This window comes from Ambystoma mexicanum, chromosome 1p, assembly GCF_040938575.1.
Source record: "Ambystoma mexicanum isolate Mex_15411 chromosome 1p, UKY_AmexF1_1, whole genome shotgun sequence".
NCBI lineage: Eukaryota > Metazoa > Chordata > Amphibia > Caudata > Ambystomatidae > Ambystoma > Ambystoma mexicanum.
In genome coordinates, this window is record NC_090921.1 from 1093661627 (window position 1) to 1093680324 (window position 18698).

The 18698-nt window shown below is 44.7% G+C and overlaps 1 protein-coding gene across 1 annotated transcript in view; it reads left to right on the forward strand.

Moving 5' to 3' along the window:
• Positions 1 to 18698, forward strand: part of LOC138448430 (NACHT, LRR and PYD domains-containing protein 12-like) — a 434278-nt gene that overhangs the window by 298655 nt on the left and 116925 nt on the right. The window contains exon 7 of the mRNA XM_069604690.1: positions 15153 to 15239. Coding sequence (XP_069460791.1) covers positions 15153 to 15239 — 87 coding nt within the window. The remainder of the gene's footprint in view (positions 1 to 15152; positions 15240 to 18698) is intronic.

Consider the following 18698-nt stretch of genomic DNA (forward strand, 5'->3'; position numbering starts at 1 on the left):
TGAAGGCTGATGCTATTCGGGAGCAATCTTGATCGATAACTGTAACAGGAGACTCCGAAACTTGGGGCTTTTGCAGAGATTTCAGAATGCCAAATAGTTTTCCAGTTGAACTTGAAGATTGTTGTATCTGGGAATTGAAGAAATTGTTCTTTGTAGCCACGATTAGTGCTTTATGGGATTTATCCCATTGTTTCCACTCCAGTTGGGTGGTGTCAGAGGGATATTTTATCCATAGTAGTTCCAAAGCCCTTTATTTCATTTTCATGGCTTCCAACTCAGGTGTAAACCATCTATGATGCCTGGGATTATCTCTGACCGATTTTGTTTGTACATTGTTCACTCTTCTAAGGTTCATTCTCGTGGCCTCTCTGTTTGCTAGCACCTTCGCTAAAATTGTTGTATCTCAGTTCAACAGAGAAATGGGTCTATAGGCCACACACTGTTCTGGGGCTTTACCCGTCTTGTGTATAACCACTATCGTTGCCAACCGCAAGTCCTTGGGAAAAATGCCCTTTTTCAAACCTTCTCCAGCACCAACGAACTGTTTACAATTATCAAAGAATTGGAAACACCTGTGCTTATCCCAGATACCTGCGTGAAGAACAAACAATGGTGCACTAGTGTCCAAAATGCACTAAACAACAAAGTCATAGGCCTTCAAACCAAAATTAGAAACAAGAAAGATTCCCTCACCAAATCAACCAACCCCATTAATACCCCCCCAAGCACTTCACCCACTCACCTCCCACCCAACACCACTCGCTTCAGCTTCTCCAAAGTATCTACCCTAGAAGTGGAAAAAATCACTCTCAGCCTCAAACCATCTAAATGTAAAGGCGACCTCTGTCCCCCACAAATCATTAAAGATGCGGCAAGAGACCTTTCGCCATTCATCACCAGACTCATCAACGCCTCATTCTCCTCAGGAACAGTCCCCAGTAACCTCAAAGAGTCCTGGGTCTTCCCCCTCCTTAAAAAACCTTCCCTTGACCCCTCTATCCCGACCAACTACAGACTCATTACCACCGTTCCCTTCCTGCTCAAGATACTAGACAAGACACCATACCAACAAATCCAAAAACACCTGGAAACAAACCACCTCCTAGGTACGCGACAATCAGGCTTCAGACCCCTACACAGGACTGAAACAGCCCTCATTGATCTGAAAGCCCAAATAGACACCATCACAGACAACGGTAAAACTGCACTACTACTCTTACTAGACCTCTCCGCGGCGTTTGATCTAGTTGACCACAAAATCCTATGCAATCATCTGGACTCAGCTGCGCACTTCTCCCAAGAAGCCATCAGCTGGATCGAGTCATTCCTCAGCAACAGATCCATCCGTGTCTTCTCCACCACTGCCGCTGCCGACCACATCCCCATCACATGCGGAGTCCCTCAGGCTCCTGCGTCTCCCCCACTCTGTACAACGTGTTCACGAAGCCCCTGTTTGATGATCTAGATGGCCTGGGTATCACCTACACCAACTACGCTGATGATACACAGATCCTCATCCCGCTGACGGGAGACTACAACCAGGATTTGGCCTTGGTGAACAAGGTGTACCTCATCATCCAGGCATGGATGGCTTCGCACAGTCTATGCCTGAATGATGACAAGACGGAACTCATCATCCTTGGGCCCTCTACAAACATAACCAAATTAGACCAAAACTACACCAACTTCATCATAGACGGGAACCCGATCAAGGTAGCTAAAGAAGTGAAAACTTTAGGAATATACCTCGACTCCGCCCTAACCTTCCACAAACAGGTTAGCTCCATGGCATTTTCCACAGCCTACACATGTAAGCTTATAAGAGCAGCCAAACCCTTCTTATCCCCCCAGAGTTGCATTACACTAGCCAGAGCCTTGGTATTATCCAAATTGGATTACTGTAATGCCCTCTACGTAGGAACCAGCAAGCAAATCACCAACAAAATTCAGACGCTCCAAAACAACGCTCTCAGAGCAGCGCTTAACATCCCCAGGAGACCCCACATCTCCAACATCCGGAAATCCCATAACTGGCTCAACACCTCAGACAAAATCTTGCTCAAAGTAGCGTCGCTAACCCACAAATGTCTGAACAACGCTGCCCCTCGCTACCTGGCAGACAGAATATGCAAATACACCCCCAACAGACCCACCAGAACCTCTAACGCAAACCTACTCATAGTCCCCAGGTTCAAACGCACCAAAATGGGCAGCAAAAGCTTCCAGGTGAAGGCACCCCAACACTGGAACGCCCTACCACCATCCCTCAGGACACCCCAAACCTTTACACACTTTAGACGCAATTATATCCAATGGATAAAGAACAAAGATCACTAATACTTCTAACCCAACACCACACTGCCACTATCCTAGAATGAATGCTTATCTGCAAACTCTTTAAAATATCTGTAATGTACTATACCTCTCTTGTAAAACTGCCCTTTGTACCTCACTGTAACACTGTAAGTGATATGTATATGATATGTATAAGCAACCTGTAACCAAGCTTTGAATAACCATGCTGCTCATGCGCCCTCATACTCTCGGGTCTGGTGGGCAATACAAATGAATAAACTAAACTAAACTAAACTTCTGTATACATTGTGCTCATCGCCCCTACCACCATCTCCCCTTCCTACTTCCAAAACTCAAGCGGGATCCCATTGGACCCTGGGGTTTTCCCTGATTGGAGTTGGCTTATTGTCACCTGTATTTCCTCTATTGTGGGGTCAGACTCTAGTGTGTTCTGCTATTCCCTCCCTATAGTGGGCAGGTGTGCACCTTCAAGATATACCCTAGTTTCTTCCACTCTAGGCCCTCCCTTCTCTAAATACGGTTCCTGGTAGTTCTGTGAGAATGCTTCAGCGATGTCCTCATTTTTGGTAAGCAACTCACCACTTCCTTTCCTTATTTCTCACACCCATCTGGGCCCTTCCTCTCTCCTCTCCAGCCAGGCGAGCATCCCTCCACAATTATCCCCCATCTCATATTGGCCTGCTTTTTATACCAGAAAGCAGCCTTGGCCTTGTCCCTGGCCATTTTTCTATAGTGGTCTTTAATTTTAATGAATTCCCTTATGCAGCTTTTTTTTGTTATTCAATGTATGCCTTTTCCGACTCCCCCACTTCTGCTGCTAGTTTTTCCAATTGGGAGCACCATTCTCTCCTGTGTTGCCCTATTATGGAGATCGCTCTTCCCCTTAATACCGTCTTATATGCTTCCCACAATGTAGTTTGGCTATTCACTGAGCACTTGTGTGTATGTGAGTATTCCTCTGTATCCTATTTGAGCTGATCAAGGATTGTGGATTTTTTAAGATAGAATGCATTGGGGGGTGGTGCCTGGCTTGAGCCCAATGTAGATGCAAATCTCCCGAGCTCCACAGCACTGGGGGTAAGCAACAAAGCTTACCAGAGCATTATGAAGGTAGCATGATTGCCTTGCGAGGGATGGAACTCCGCAGAGGAGGCGGTAGATCAACTTGTAAGCGAATGTTTTCCCCTTGTCTGAAGAGGAGCGCAGGGTCAAGATGGCCAATGACGCGCACCAGTGAGAGCCAGACCGCCGATCTCTGCCTCAAGAGGCTCTGAAATCACCTGCACCCTTGTCGCAAGCCCTTGGCGGGCCATCTGATGCTTGAGGCCAATTATACCCTGATCTGGCAGCCTGGGAGGCAGAGGGGTCATCGGCGATCGCCTGGAAAAATATGGTATGGCAGGTGCAGGAGGCTCTGTGCAAACCACGTAGGCATTTGGTACCATAACAGGAGCTTGGGGTGTAGTAGCAGCACTCATGCGGCATTAGTGTGGCGGCGCATCCATTCACCACCTGCTAGTTTGTCCCCCACAGCAGTGAGGCATGTGTGCCCAGGCTGCCCTCCCTCCTGTATGCTCCCCGCACCTTTCAGGTTGAAGCCGTAGAACACTGACTGCACAGGTAACCAAGTGCAGGGGCTCGCAAGTTCTAAACTGGGGGAACAGGGAAAACATTTGTCAGCACGGCTCCTAGTGAGGAGGTGGGGAAGACATCACAGTGCCGTGGCATCATCAGCAGTATAATCCATCATCTGCCGCTGGTACATCTCTGTGACTGAGAGACCCCCTGGTATGTACAGGGGCCTCCCTCCCCCGCAGCACCAACGGCTGCCAGGCCCTGCACCAAATGCCCACATAGCCTAAGCGGATCTTTAACACTACAGTAAAGGATAAAGGTAGGATGGAGCAAAAGAGGAGGCCAACATTGAAGAGGGCGGGTGTGGAGTTGTTTGTCAGCCGTCAATTTGTGTAACCCTCCCACGGCACATTACTTCCTGCCAGCACATGACACAGGAAATCTATGGACTTAGTACCGCCTGCAACACCCATTAGCAGTACCACACACACACGAACCCCCCAACTGCCTCTCAGCCTTCCCTCTGGCAATACTGGTCACTGACACGCCCTTAATGCTTGCAGAGCTTAGCCCTGTGCTGAGTCCATCCAAGGCAAAAGGTAGCTCTGAGCCTTCCTCAATTAATGCTATGTTACAATCTTCTAAAGCGACCCCTAGATGTTCACCACCCAGCCTACAGCCAGACTGACCAGTGTGGATGAACAGGCTCCAGCTACTAAGGGGGGCATACAGCGACTACTACTCTCCCAGCAGCATAATATGCAGACCTCCTTACAGGAAATAAAAAAATCAGTTCAAGACCTTGGTCTTGGTCAATGAACAGTGCATATCAGAGCTCAAGTAAACATTCTATGAGCATTTGTACAACCAAGGGGAACTGGATAAACGAATTAAAGACCTGGAACCCAAATACCATTGTAAAGAAATGTTGACTGACCAGGGCACCAACTTATGTCGCATCTTATGTGCAGGGTAAAGGAAATTCTTAATTTAAAGACACTAAGGACCTCGGTGTATCACCCTCAGAATGATGGCCTAGTGGAACATTTCAATCAAACTCTAAAAAGGATTTTGCACAAACTGGTGGAGGCCGTTGAGAAGAATTGGGATACCATGATCCTGTGGGCCCTATTTGCTGTTAGAAAAACACCTCATGCATCTTTGGATACTCATCCTGTGAAATACTTTGTGGGAGAGAACCCAGGGATGTACTAGATATGCTTAAAGAGATGTGGGAAGAGTGGGAGGAGGCTGTCCTGCCAATTCCTCAAACAGCAAAGAACCTGCACTTATATATGTCCACCGTGAGAGAAAGGGTCTGAAAATATTAAGGACAGGCCCAAGAGCACCAGAAGGCCAACTATGGTAAAAAGACAGTGTCTCGCACTTTTCTGATAGGACAATTAGTCCTAGTCTTACTGCCAACATTAGAAAATAAAATGGTGTCAAAGTGGTTTGGCCCCTATAAAGTCCTTGAGAAGAAGTGCCCCTTTGACTACCTTATTTCTCAACCTGATCAAAGACAAAAGACACACATATATCATGTCAATCTCCTCAAGGAGTTGAGAGTAGATACTAGCAAGGATTCCACAGTGACAATAGCTACTCACAGATGTCGGTGAGGAAAATACTCTAATTCTCCAAGACCTGTCTCCATCCCAATGGGCAGACATCAGAGATTTAATTGCCCAGTTTATGGATGTGTTTGTGGATCAACCACCAGGGAGAGTGAGAGATTTCTTTCACTCTATTAGAACACTGCAGGGAAAAATTGTAAACCTAAAACCCTGTACATGCTAGATATAATATAATAGAACAAGAGGTGGAAAATATGATAAAAGCTCACATTATTGAAGCCTCAGACAGCACCTGGTCCTCGCCAATTGTATTAGTAGCCAAACCCAAGCAATCATGGAGATTTTGCATTGATTTTAGAAAGCTTAATTCAATCTCCCTGTTTGATACTTATCCGATGCCTTGGATAGACGATCTAATCAAAAACTAGAGTCTGCAAAATACGTCTTCACGATTGATCTTACAAAAGGGTATAGGCAGGTCCCTCTTAACCCCTTAACGGAGGGAAAACATCTTTCTCAACCTCTAAGGGCTTATTTGAGTTTAAAGTCTTACCATTTGCCCTACACCAGGCACCTGCTACAAGCTCTAGATATTTTATGTTTATCAGAAACATGGTTAAAAGATCCTATCGGCCCAGTATGCGAAGCTGCGGTTCCTGAAGGGTACATCATGTATAACACAAATAGAGAGACTGAAATGGGAGGAGGTGTTGCCGTTTTAGCTCGCGAAACATTGAACCTCTTCAGAGCCAATTTTGAATGCACAGGGTGTGAAACCATTCAACTAAAACTCACATATACCCCAAACGATAGTTTAAACATTATTGTTATATACAGACCACCTTCCTTAATTAGTGATTTTGAGAATGAAGTTACATCTCAAGCCTCTCGACTTATATCTAATAAAGCATCCACCTTGGTAGTTGGTTACATGAATAGGTGGAGAGGGAATAAAGGGGACAAAGAGGCCATAATGCTGGAAACAGCAATGAATAACTTGGATTTCCCTGTATTAAAACAACAAACCTACAACCCCCCAAGGTAACCAGTTAGACTGGGTGTTTACCAACAACCTGAAAGCATATAATGTTGTCACGGAACCATGTATCTGGTCAGACCATCACTTAGTTACCTTTGTAGTGCAATTGAATCAACCGTCATCTTACATTGAAAATCCCCATACTAAAGTATGGAGCAGAAATGTTAAGAGTATTGGTAGATTCTGAAACCATGCCTACAGAGCAATACAGACTCCTTCGCAGAAAAGGATAACTGCAAGACCTTGTTGGAAAAATATAATAAACACATGCAAGAACTGGTAGAGGAGAAAGCCCCACTTAAACACAAACTGGTGAGAAAAAATAGTAATCACCAGATTTGGTATAGCAAAGAACTAAATAAACTAAAACAGGAGAAGAGGGCCAAAGAAAGATCATGGCGACAAAATCCCACTTTAGCAAACAATGATGATTGGAAAAAGGCTGATTACAGGTATAGGAAAGGTATCAGGGAAGCAAAGAAGAATCATTACAACAAAGAAATAGAAGCAGCGACCAACACATCCAATAAAATCTTTGAAATACTTAAAGGGATAGAAAAGCCGAAATTACTCTCCCCTCCACATACTCCCACTAGGGAACAATGTGATAGGGTACAAGAAACCTTCGCTGCCAACACCTCTAAGGCTTGAAATAACATCATTACAGCCAGAAGAGAAGGAGAGCCCCTTATCCTTCCAGAGGAAATAAGTAACCAGGAGGCAAGAGAGAATTTCAGCTTCCTCCTTATATCCGGGGAGGAGCTATGTAGAGTGTTGGCTAAAATGAAACCCACCTCCTGTGCAGAGAATATTCTGCCTTTCAAAATCATACTGGATAATAAAGACATTTTTGTTCCAGTACTGACAAAGATAGTTAATGCCTCCTTTACGGAGGGGGTAGTACCAAAGGAAATTAAGAAGGTGACTATTACCCCATTAGTGAAGAAACCAGGGCTGGATTTTAAGGACCCCAGTAATCTGAGGCCCATAACAAATTCAAATTTTATTCAGAAGGTCCTAGATAAAGTTGCCACAAACCAACTACAAAAGCATGTAGAAGACTGGAACCTACTCCATGAACAGCAATCAGGCTTTCGAGCCTCCCACAGCACAGAATCAGCTATGCTCGATCTTCAGACCTACATGTTAGACCTGATAGACAAGGGCAGCACTGGTATCCTTATGCTGTTGGATCTCAGCGCGGCTTTCGACTTGGTAGATCACCAACTCCTGCAGGAAGCACTGGCTAAAACAGTTGGTTGCACGCCTAAAGCATTGGAGTGGTTAGCATAGTTTTTGAAAGACAGGAGTGCTAAGATCCACTGGGGTGACACATTCTCTGAGGCTGCCCCTATCTTGTTTGGTGTCCCCCAGGGTGCTAGCCTGTCACTGCTGCTATTTAATTTATATATGAGAAGTCTATGCGAGCTCCTGGAACAAATCGGCGTGTTCTTTACTAACTACGCCGATGACACGCAGCTCATTTTTTAACTCAAGGGAGAATACAGCATCGACAGCGCGAAAATATCAGAAGTTTATCGCATTATTGACATTTGGATGCAACGTCATTGGGTGTGTCTTAATAATGCGAAAACCGAACTGATGATTTTTGGGATGCAACAGGCCAGATCCAAGTTAGGTACAGAATACCAGACCTTTACTATCACAGGCTAAAATCCCAGTGGTGCCCCACGTAAAAACCCTAGGGATGGTTGTGGAAGCATCAGTAGGATCCGAGGCTCAGGTTAACTACCTGCAGAAAAACCATGCCTACTACATGCGTCTCATGAGAGCCATAAGGGCATTTATTAATGAAGCAAATGCAGCAACTATAGCAATAGCGGTCATTCTGTCACGCCTTGACTACGGTAACGCCTTACTGATAGGAGCCACGAAGAGGGATATACAAAAGTGTCAGGTCATGGAAAATTACGCAGTTCGAGCTACCAAGAGAATCAAAAAAAGGGAGCATGTGACAATGGGGAGAAGATCCCTTCACTGGCTAAGAGTGGAAGAGAGAGTACACTTTAAGGCGATGACCATAGTTCATAGATGTCTGAATGGAGAAGCCCTGAGATATTTTAAGAAGCAATTTTCTTTGTACCTGCCTCAAAGACTCCTTAGATCAGAGGATAAGGCTTATCTGAATATTCCTAGAGCTAAACGTGTGCAAGGGGGGGGTAAATCTTTCCCAGTGAAGGAAGCAAAATTCTGGAACGAATTGCTATTAACTCTTCGACTAGAAGAGAACTACCTGAGTTTCAGGAAATCGTTGAAAACCCACCTCTTCCAATGGTAATCTCATTATCTTTCCGGAGACCGCCCTCTACAGCATATAATATTATGTGCACTGAATTACCCCAGACACTCCCACGTCCTGATGCCTGCGGGCTATCGGCATGTTATAAACAAACACAAAACATAACATTCCACCGCCAAATGTATAGGGTTTTTGAGACCATTTAGACACTTTTGTGGGGCTATGTTGATGATATAGTCATCTAAAGTGAGAGTTGGGCTGATCATGTTTTCCATCTGTATGAGTCTTCGTACGTGGTACTGGCCCACATTTGTGCATCCAATCTAGACAAATCTTCACTTTGGCATGGCATTTTCTAGTGGGCATCAAGGGTGAAGGCAGCATAATGATTGTTCTGATGTGGTACTAGCCCACATTTATGGGTCCAGACGGGGCATATTTCTTTACTGTGGTATGGCATTTTTACTGGGCATCAAGTGTGAAGGCATCACAATGCGTCTTCCTACTGGCCCACATTTGTGGGTCCAGTTTAGACAAATCCTCACTGTGGCATGGCATTTATTACGGGGCATCAAGGGTGAAGGCAGTATGATGGGTGTTCCTATGCAGTATTGGCCAACGCTGGATGGTCCAGTATGCACATGTTTCTTTACTGTGACATGGCACTTATCTTATTATTGGGCTTCAAGGGTGAAGGCACTACCAGCATAATGAAGGTTCCACCGTGGTACTGGCCCACAATGTATGGTCCAGTCTAGACATATTTCTTACTGTGGCAGGGCATTTTCAACTGGACATGAAGGTTGAAAGCAGCATGATGAGTGTTCCTGCATGGTACTGGCCCATATTGGTGGGTCCAGTCTGGACATATTTCTTTATTGTGCTAGGGCATTTTTTTACTGGGCATGATGGTGACGTCATCATGATGAGTGTTCCTATGTGGTACTGACCCACATTGGTGGTTCTAGTCTGGGCATATTTATTTACTGTGGTACAGCATTTCTTACTGGACATCAGGGCTGAAGGCAGCATAATGATTGTTCTGATGTCTAGACAAAACCTCACTGTTGCATTGCATTTTTTATGGGACATCAACGGTGAAGGCAGTGTGATGGGTGTTCCTATGCGGTATTGCCCCCGGCTGGATGGTCCAATATGCACATATTTCTTTAGTTTGACATGGCACTTATTATTGGGCTTCAAGAGTGAAGGCATGAGTGTTCCACTGTGATACTGGTCCACAATGTAGGGTTCAGTCTAGACATATTGCTTACTGTGACTGGGCATTTTCAACTGAACATGAAGGGTGAAAGCAGCATGATGATTGTTCCTGTATGGTTCCGGCCCATATTGGTGGGTCCAGTCTGGACACATTTTGTACTGTGGTAGGGCATTTTCAACTGGACATTAAGGGTGAAATCAGCATGATGAGTGTTCCTGCATGGTAATGGCCCACATTGGTAGGTCCAGTCTGGACATTTTCTTTATTGTGGTAGGGCAATTTTTTACGGGGCATCGGGGCTGAAGGCAGCATAATGATTGTTCTGATGTGGTACAAGCCAAGATAGGTGGGTACAGACTAAGCATATTTCTTTACTGTGGTGTCACATTTTTATTGGGCATTAAGGCTGAAGGCATCACGATGAGTCTTCCTACATGGTACTGGCCCCCATTTGTGGGTCCAGTCTAGAGAAACTGTCAATGTGGCATGGCATTTCTTACTGGGCATCAAGGGTGAAGGCAGCATGATGTGTCCTGACATGGTACTGGCCAACTTTGGTGGGTACAGTCTGGACATTTTCTTTATTGTGGTAGGGCAAATTTTTACGGGGCATCGGGGCTGAAGGCAGCATAATGATTGTTCTGATGTGGTACAAGCCAAGATTGGTGGGTACAGACTAGGCATATTTCTTTACTGTGGTGTCACATTTTTATTGGGCATTAAGGCTGAAGGCATCACGATGAGTCTTCCTACATGGTACTGGCCCCCATTTGTGGGTCCAGTCTAGAGAAACTGTCAATGTGGCATGGCATTTCTTACTGGGCATCAAGGGTGAAGGCAGCATGATGTGTCCTGACATGGTACTGGCCAACTTTGGTGGGTACAGTCTGGACATATTTTCTTACTATGTCTTGGCATTTGGTAATAGTCAAGCCAACAGGAGGATGGGTTTATATGATAATATTGGCATATATTGGTGCCGCCACGAGGGAAATGTTTATGCACAGAAAACATGAACATGTTTTTTTTTTAATTCGCGTGTATTGTGTGCAGAGGCATCATGAAAATGAAAATAGGAAGGAAAATAATCCTGCGCAATGTTGATGACGTGCATCCATTGCATTTTTTCATGTGTTAACCAATACAACCCATTTCAAACTGTTTTTTACCCAATTTTGCACAGAAGGTGTGCTGAGAATGCACGATTTTAAGACAATATTTTAAAAATGTTCTTAGTCCCCCTCCCCTCTCCCACTCCCTCCTTGCTTGGTTTGGGCACACTCGCTATGCTCGGTCCCTCCTTAATATTAAGGGGACCCATTTATGCTCCTCGAATTAAGACATTCCCCAGACGCCACTCGTGTTCCGTTTATACTTGCCTACTCAGGCTCCACCTCACCCATCCTTTCCCCTTACATCTTCTCTCCATTTCTCAAATGTCTCCTCACTTTGATGCTATCCCTTTAATGTTTTTTTTTAAAGTTTTTTAATTTGTTATTGGTTTATATAAACCTTTACAAATATTCAGAAATGTCATCAAAACATATAAAACATAAAACACAACATTTCGTTTATTCTCACAAAATTACCCTCTTACTATCTTACAAACTAAAATTTCCGAAAAATCAATAAAACAATTTGTAAACCAAAGACATGTACATTATTGGCAATATTTCACCTATAATTCTTTACAATTAAAAATCTAAACAAATTCATAATTACTAAGCAATCAATAAATAAGTAACCACATAACCTGCTACAAAAATTTATATTTCTCAGTAGTATCCCACCAGTCCCTTGGACACCTTCTAAGTCACTTTACAAACCTCCTTTAAAAAATCAATAACCCCAATTTTTAAGGACATTGATGGGCCATGTAGCATTTCATACCAAATCACATCCCTTTGAACATTTGAAGTGTCTCGCACAAATTTCGAGAAGTACTCTAACCTCTCCTGACTCAGTTTAGGGCAGATTAATAACAGATGCATCAAAGTTTCAATTACACCTCTTGCTGAGCAAAACCTACACACTTTCATTTCCTCAGTGATTGAATTACGCATGAAACCAATTTCATTTGTGTTTAACACATTACACCTGATGCGCATCACACTATTCCTTAAAGAACGCGATGGATATTTGACAAGGTATTTCTCTGGCTCAGGATATCATTTCCATGCTGATACAGTTTGGCTATATAACTTGAATTCAATATAGTGGCATTGTTGTCTACCCAATCGAATGCTTTCATTGACATGATTGACCTTTAGTGGTTTCTCAATGAGACATTTCATTGTGACACCAACATTTAACAGAATAGTTTCGACCTCTGTGTTAAGGTTCTGCATAAATTCTTCTGATTCATTGTCCCTAAATATATTAAACATTGAGTTGCTTTCACCCAAAACACATTTCCTGTATAGCGCTATCTTCCTACATTCCATGAGACTTTTAAGCGAACCGAGTCCAAACTCGTAATGAATTACTTCTATGGGTACACATTTCGGCAGAAAAAAACCTTATCCCTTTCCTGTTATTTTTGCTACCAATAAACCGGGCCTGGACTTAACCACCCAAACTTCCCTTTTGAAATGAAATTCAGCATGTAAGGCAGCGCGTTTGCTGGAACCCGGCAAAACAATCCAAATCCCTCTTTGGCAGGGGTCAAGTCCTAAAAATAAAAGTGGGGGGACTCATTAACATACTGATTGAATGTGGCGTCACCAGAAATTAGCATATCAGGGTGCCCTCTGAAAAAAAGTGGGGGGACTCCGTCCGCCCGCCCATGTGTGCCCTCGACTTGAGCCCTGCGTCTTCGGGATTTATGTGACACCACATCCCACTTCTTTAAAGTTTGCCCAGGCTTTCTTCTGACCTGATCTGGGCACCTCTGAAGAAGGTAACCTCACTCACTGCTTATTTCCCATCTATACCATCCTCAAAGGCTCTCCATTTAATTTAAAAAACGGTGACTTACGTTCATGAAATACCTTAATTTGTTGGATTTTTTTCAAATAGAGACCTTGACTTCGCTAAAGAAACTGTGATTATATTAGGGACGCAATGCTTTTGAAAGGGTGTCCTTGTAAACGTTTGACATCCAAACTGGGATTGTTCCAACATCCATTTTATTATCCCATAATCTTTATTATTTTTGATGTCTCTGACAGGATGATATTTAATTCCAGATTCCCTAGTAACCTCACTTGATTGGAGGCTGCACTACAGAATTAGAGGCCTTGCAGCCTGCATGGGCCTCATTACGAGGTCAGCGGTAACCTGCTGGTACCAACGGCGGGTTGCCGCCGACCCTGAAACACTGAATCCGCTGCCTGACTTCCCAGTGCCACCAATAGGACTCCACTGCAATGGGGAGCGTTGCTAACGGTGCCGGTGCTTACGTGACAACTCTGCCTGCAGGGGCCATTGCGCCTGGCGGGGTCAGACCTGCCGGGCGCAACGACCCCTGCAGACAGACTTGTAGTGTGGTGGCCTGGAAACAAGCCTGCCAGGCCAGTAAGCTTACCAGCACCCTTGTTTTCGGACCGCCACAATGTCTTTTTGAATCACAGTGGGCCTCATTCAGAATATGCCGGTATCCTGGCGGTAGAGTCGGCAAGATACCGGCATCTGGTACTTAAATTTACCAGCACCTCGCCGGATCATGAGTGGCTGCGGTATGGTGTAAACGCCCATTCATGGAGTCGCATAGGACTCCATGAGGGGATTTTCTGTCATTACCGACCACCGGCAATGTCGGTGGCGGTAACAAGGGCTTTTTTTGGCTGGTAGGGCACCTGGCTTACCTCCAGCATTTAGCATTTAGCTGGAGGTAACCCAGATGAGCCACCAGCAAACCCGTAGTCGGGTGGCCCAGTAAAGTGCTGGTATCCACGGATACTGGCACTTTTTACCGGACCGCCAGACTCGAAATGAGGCCCAGTATATTCTAATTCATAGAGACAATTATTATGAATTCAGGGCGTGACTTGAGTGCTGTTGAGACCTGCTGGATTAGTAATGCCGAAACATGAGTTCTCTACATTGGCGCTAGATGACTTATGTTGGCTCTCAATAGTCATCACACCAGCACAGGTGGAAGGGAGGTGAATGAAGGCTCTCTGCTCTTCCAATCCTTGGTCTGGCGGCAGATTGCACATGCTTGTGGCACTGAGTGCAAACTATTGGGGTGATTAGCATAGGCGGCCACCTGCTCACAGTACACTTTACCCAAAACATAAACTCCACTCACGGCATGAAACAAGGGGCTCTTTGCAAACATTGGTTTCAAACGAGAATTTAGTCGGAAGCCCCCACCCCCGCCCCAAAAACAATCACATTGCCAACCAGCAAATAAATATGCCAAGTTGAAAAATGAAATGTCACTTGCTGGGATTCTGACCCACACTTGACGTTTCATTCGAAATAGAGTCCTTTGTTTTTAGTAAGCAGGCCCTCTTAGCACCGACCAACTGCGTGATTTCAATATACATAGTTTAACAACAAAATATTGACTTTCCATTTCCGTTAAATGTCTGTAATGTGAATTATATGCCAGTTAAAGTTATTCTATGAAAAGCATTTGCATTCTTTTTATAGAGACCTTTTTGTGTAGGTTACTGTGGGCCTGATTTACAAAAGCACTTTTGAATGGGTTAAACTCCTTTTAAAGGGGCTTTGTAAATCAGGCCCTGTGTGTTTTATCTCATTTGCTCATGGACTTCCATTACAGTGCACCAATGCCCGCCTCGCTGCAGATTACTGGTTGCCAGCCCCCCATCATCATCATCATCATCATGGCTATTAGAAGCCAGAGCAATTCCAAGTCATCACATGGCAGGAGTAATTACAGATGTACTTACATATGGCATACTACTATGCACCGAGTGCTTAAGGACTTTGGAAAATATGGTTTTCTAACACATGTCATGCTCTGATAATCACCTTAACATCATGACATTTTGAGTTGTCCTCTGGTATTCAATCCTGTGTCCTGGTTGTTGCACATTCATGAGGCAAGTGCACGAGTCCACATAAATATCCTGCAAACATTTAATTCAGTACTCGCTGTTACTCTTAGATGGGTGATTGAATATACAACTGAAAGATGTGGACTTCACATGTCCCTTTATGTTGCATTAATGTTCTGCCTTTATTCCGCAGTCTGTCCAACAATGACCTAAAGGATGCTGGGATTGAAGTCATTTGCAACGCTCTAAAAGATCCACGTTGCAGAATCCAGAGCCTGAGGTAGGTCTTAACTTTCTCTTCAGTGAAGACAACACAACATGTTTGCATCACGCGTGTGTGCTGAGCGTGTAGCTCAGGTGGGCTGTTCTGTGTTCTTCCTTTCTAGTGCAGTGCAAGGAGTCAGAGGAACGGCTGTGATATCCGAGTCTGGTATGCACTGGTCCATGGGCCATGAGGCTGCTGTTTATGGTTTCTATGACAACAGGGGGGGAAAACTAAATTGAGCAAACCTCCCTTGAAAAAGAAAACGCCTTAAGTGGCTACAAAAATAAGAGACGTTACTGGGTTGGTGGAGAAGAGAGGCGTAGAATGCGGGTGTCCAAGGTGGTATGAGGTTGAACCCACTGATTAAAAACAGGAAACGGAGTAGTTTAAAACCAAAGATTTATTGGCACTTTGTACTCTCCTCATAAATCCCATATTTGCATGAGGAAGATCTGCCTAGATTCAAGCTGGTGTTTTGAGAGGATGCATACCCGGAACCCATGCTTACACTTGGATTCAGGGATGGCCTCATTAGGACTCCGGCACTAAACCCTGGTGCTGTAAGCACCATGGTCCATGCCGGAGTCCGCCATGGCGGAATGGGGAATTACCACCCCATTCCAAGGTTGGTGGGGCAGTAATTCCCCATGCCGTCATGGCCCTTCCCCATTCCCATTTTTGCCCCATAGGGCTCAATGGGAATGGGGGAGGCGCTAATTACGGTACCGCAAATTGCGGTACCGTAATTAGCATCAAGGTCCCTTTTGCAGGTCCCTACTTTAACGGCTGGTAAAACCAGCCGTTAAGGTCGGGTCCCGCAGAGGGACCTCGTAGTTAGGCGCTACGTGTTTAACGGCGCCGCAGCCTTTTACGGCGCCGTTAAACACTTAGCGCCTGGGTCATAATGAGGCCCGCAGTCTCTTGATGGTGATGCAGTCTTTGATGTGGGTTGCTGGCTCAGAGATGCAGTCTTTGAGGTGGGTTGCTGACTCAGAGATGCAGTCTTTGAGGTGGATTGCCGGCTACGTAGATTATTGTGGGGTGGGGGGTATATTTTCTATTGTGGACAAGTGATGAGACTATAGATTCAGGAATGAGGTCAGAATGGAAGGGTATTTGTGTTTTTCAAGGCTGTATTAGCATCCCAGGTTTCCTTGTTTCATGGCTCTCCCTGTGTGGTTAGACATGAGATGGGATGCACGGCTAATGCCCTCGTGTGTTTCTGTGCATGCCCACTGCCATCTCTGCTCCCCAGTGTCCCCCTACTGCAGATCTCCCTCTTCAAGTGCCTTGCACAATATTGCTACAGTGCCTCCACCTGTCATGTTGGCAGACAAGGACCCTTTCTGAAGCTAAATAAAGGCAGTGTTTGTGTAAAGAAGTGGCCCACACTTCAAGTAAGAGGATGTGAACAGTTTATTGAAGAAGCTGTACAAGATAAAGACCCCCACACATCCAACAGGGCCTCAAACTCCAACTGATATATCAAACCCAAACATTCTACTACCGTGCTGGGACAGCCAGTGTTGCACCCAGGAGTTCTACATTCCTCTGCAAGACACATTACAACAGTTTCCATCACAAATATGTATACATATAGATCAATCTAAATACTCACTTTAAGATCTAAGAACACACACACTACCAACTAAAGGGGCTCCACACATGAACTATACTTGTATTGATCTCAGTTCCCATGGCTCTAGACTTTATGAAACATTTACATTCTGTAGTTATATCAATAGGGAGTGTGTATTTCACTATATTGCCATTTAACTGTGTCCTTGTTAAACATTGCATTACATTGCCTTTGGATCTCTGTGCCAGATCTGCTGAACAGTTCCTTTAAACCATATGTTTACACTACATACCTCGATGGGGACATCTGGAGGATGACCATTCTACCCAGACATAATAGGAACGGGGTTTCCCACTTCAATCAGAGGTAGCCTTAATAACATGAAAAGACAATACCAGCGACAGTGCAGAATTCTGTGGGGGAGGGGGATAAAGCTAACAATGATATGTCTGTCGGGGGAGGTTCATATGCACACAGATCCCAATTAGGGGTTTATGTCTGGCAGGGATTCGGAGAAGAGTAAGAGAAGGGAACCATGCCACACACAGGCGTCCGTGAGCAGACTATGATGAGTGTGCTCTTTTTTTTAAAAGGAAGCATGCAACCCAGACTCCTTTGGATCCCATTTGGTAGAAGGGTAACAGGCGGGCTTGGGGTAACCCAGAACAGTTATGTTTAGCTCACTTTGGGACTGTTATTTGTCCAGAACCATGTTAGATGCTCTATTCCCTCCGTAGGCTGAGGCAGGTCCTTTGGTGATGACCGATGGTGTTGAATGCATGCTCCAGGGATGCAGGTCTAGAGACGTGGGACCCATCTCTGCCCAAGCCGTGAGGAGGTCAGGCACTTCTAAAAGCAGAGGACTGTTGTCACAGTCTAATCATGGAGTTCCAGGAACTTTGCATTGTTCTCCCTGACCTCCTCCACCCCAACTCCATTGTGCTCTGTAATGTAGCTCTCATCGCCTCTCTACCAGGGATCCTCCAATGGGGCTTAACTGGCCCTCCCAGTTTCTTCAACACCCTAGGCCTGACCCCTTTGAATCTGCCTGGATGTGGCTGGGGTAATTCATTCATTGCTGGAACTGAAAGCAGAATGCAACATGGGCGAGATCCAGAAAGACATCAGGGCTTTTCCTCCCAAAATAAACAATACACTGCTGCCATGGGTACTATACACAGATGACTTAGTCATCATGAATCAGATGCGATTGGATTACAAAGGAGAATCAACACCCTCGAATCCTACATGAAACAGAATGAATTGAGAGTTAACATGAAAAAAACAAAGGTTCTAGTGAACTGTAAAAGCAAATCAAGTCAGCAATGGCTCCTGGGGAATCAAGAACTGGGCAAAGTCCAGTCAATGACCTATCTGGGCGCCCATATTAGCTGCAACATCAATGAGAATGGCTGGATGGCTATACTAAGATCAAAACCAAAACATTAGTAGCACAGGGTCGATTATTGAAAAATAAAAACTGCAAATTCACCATGAGCCCTATTATAGCCTTTTACAGACAAAAGGTTGTGCCTTTTCTCACTTATGAATCAGAATCAGCAGTGAATCTATCATGCCACTTCTGGAACTTCATAGATGAATGTTTTTGGATGAGAGTTCTTCAGCTTCCTTTGAGTATTCCCATTAAATTGGTGAGATTTGAACTCGGTCTACAGTCATTACACTCAATCGTCTTATGGAAATCCTTAGCACTCTATCGTAAATGTATAATGTGCAATGAGGTATGGCCACTTCAAAATTTTGTGTCCTGATCCTGCCAGAGAATTGGACTGGCTTTCCTCGAAGTGGAAAGATTCCTGTCGATTGTTGTTACAGTCCCTGGAACTATCTGAAGGCTTGTTGACAACGAATCCAGAAATGGCAATAAAGATCAT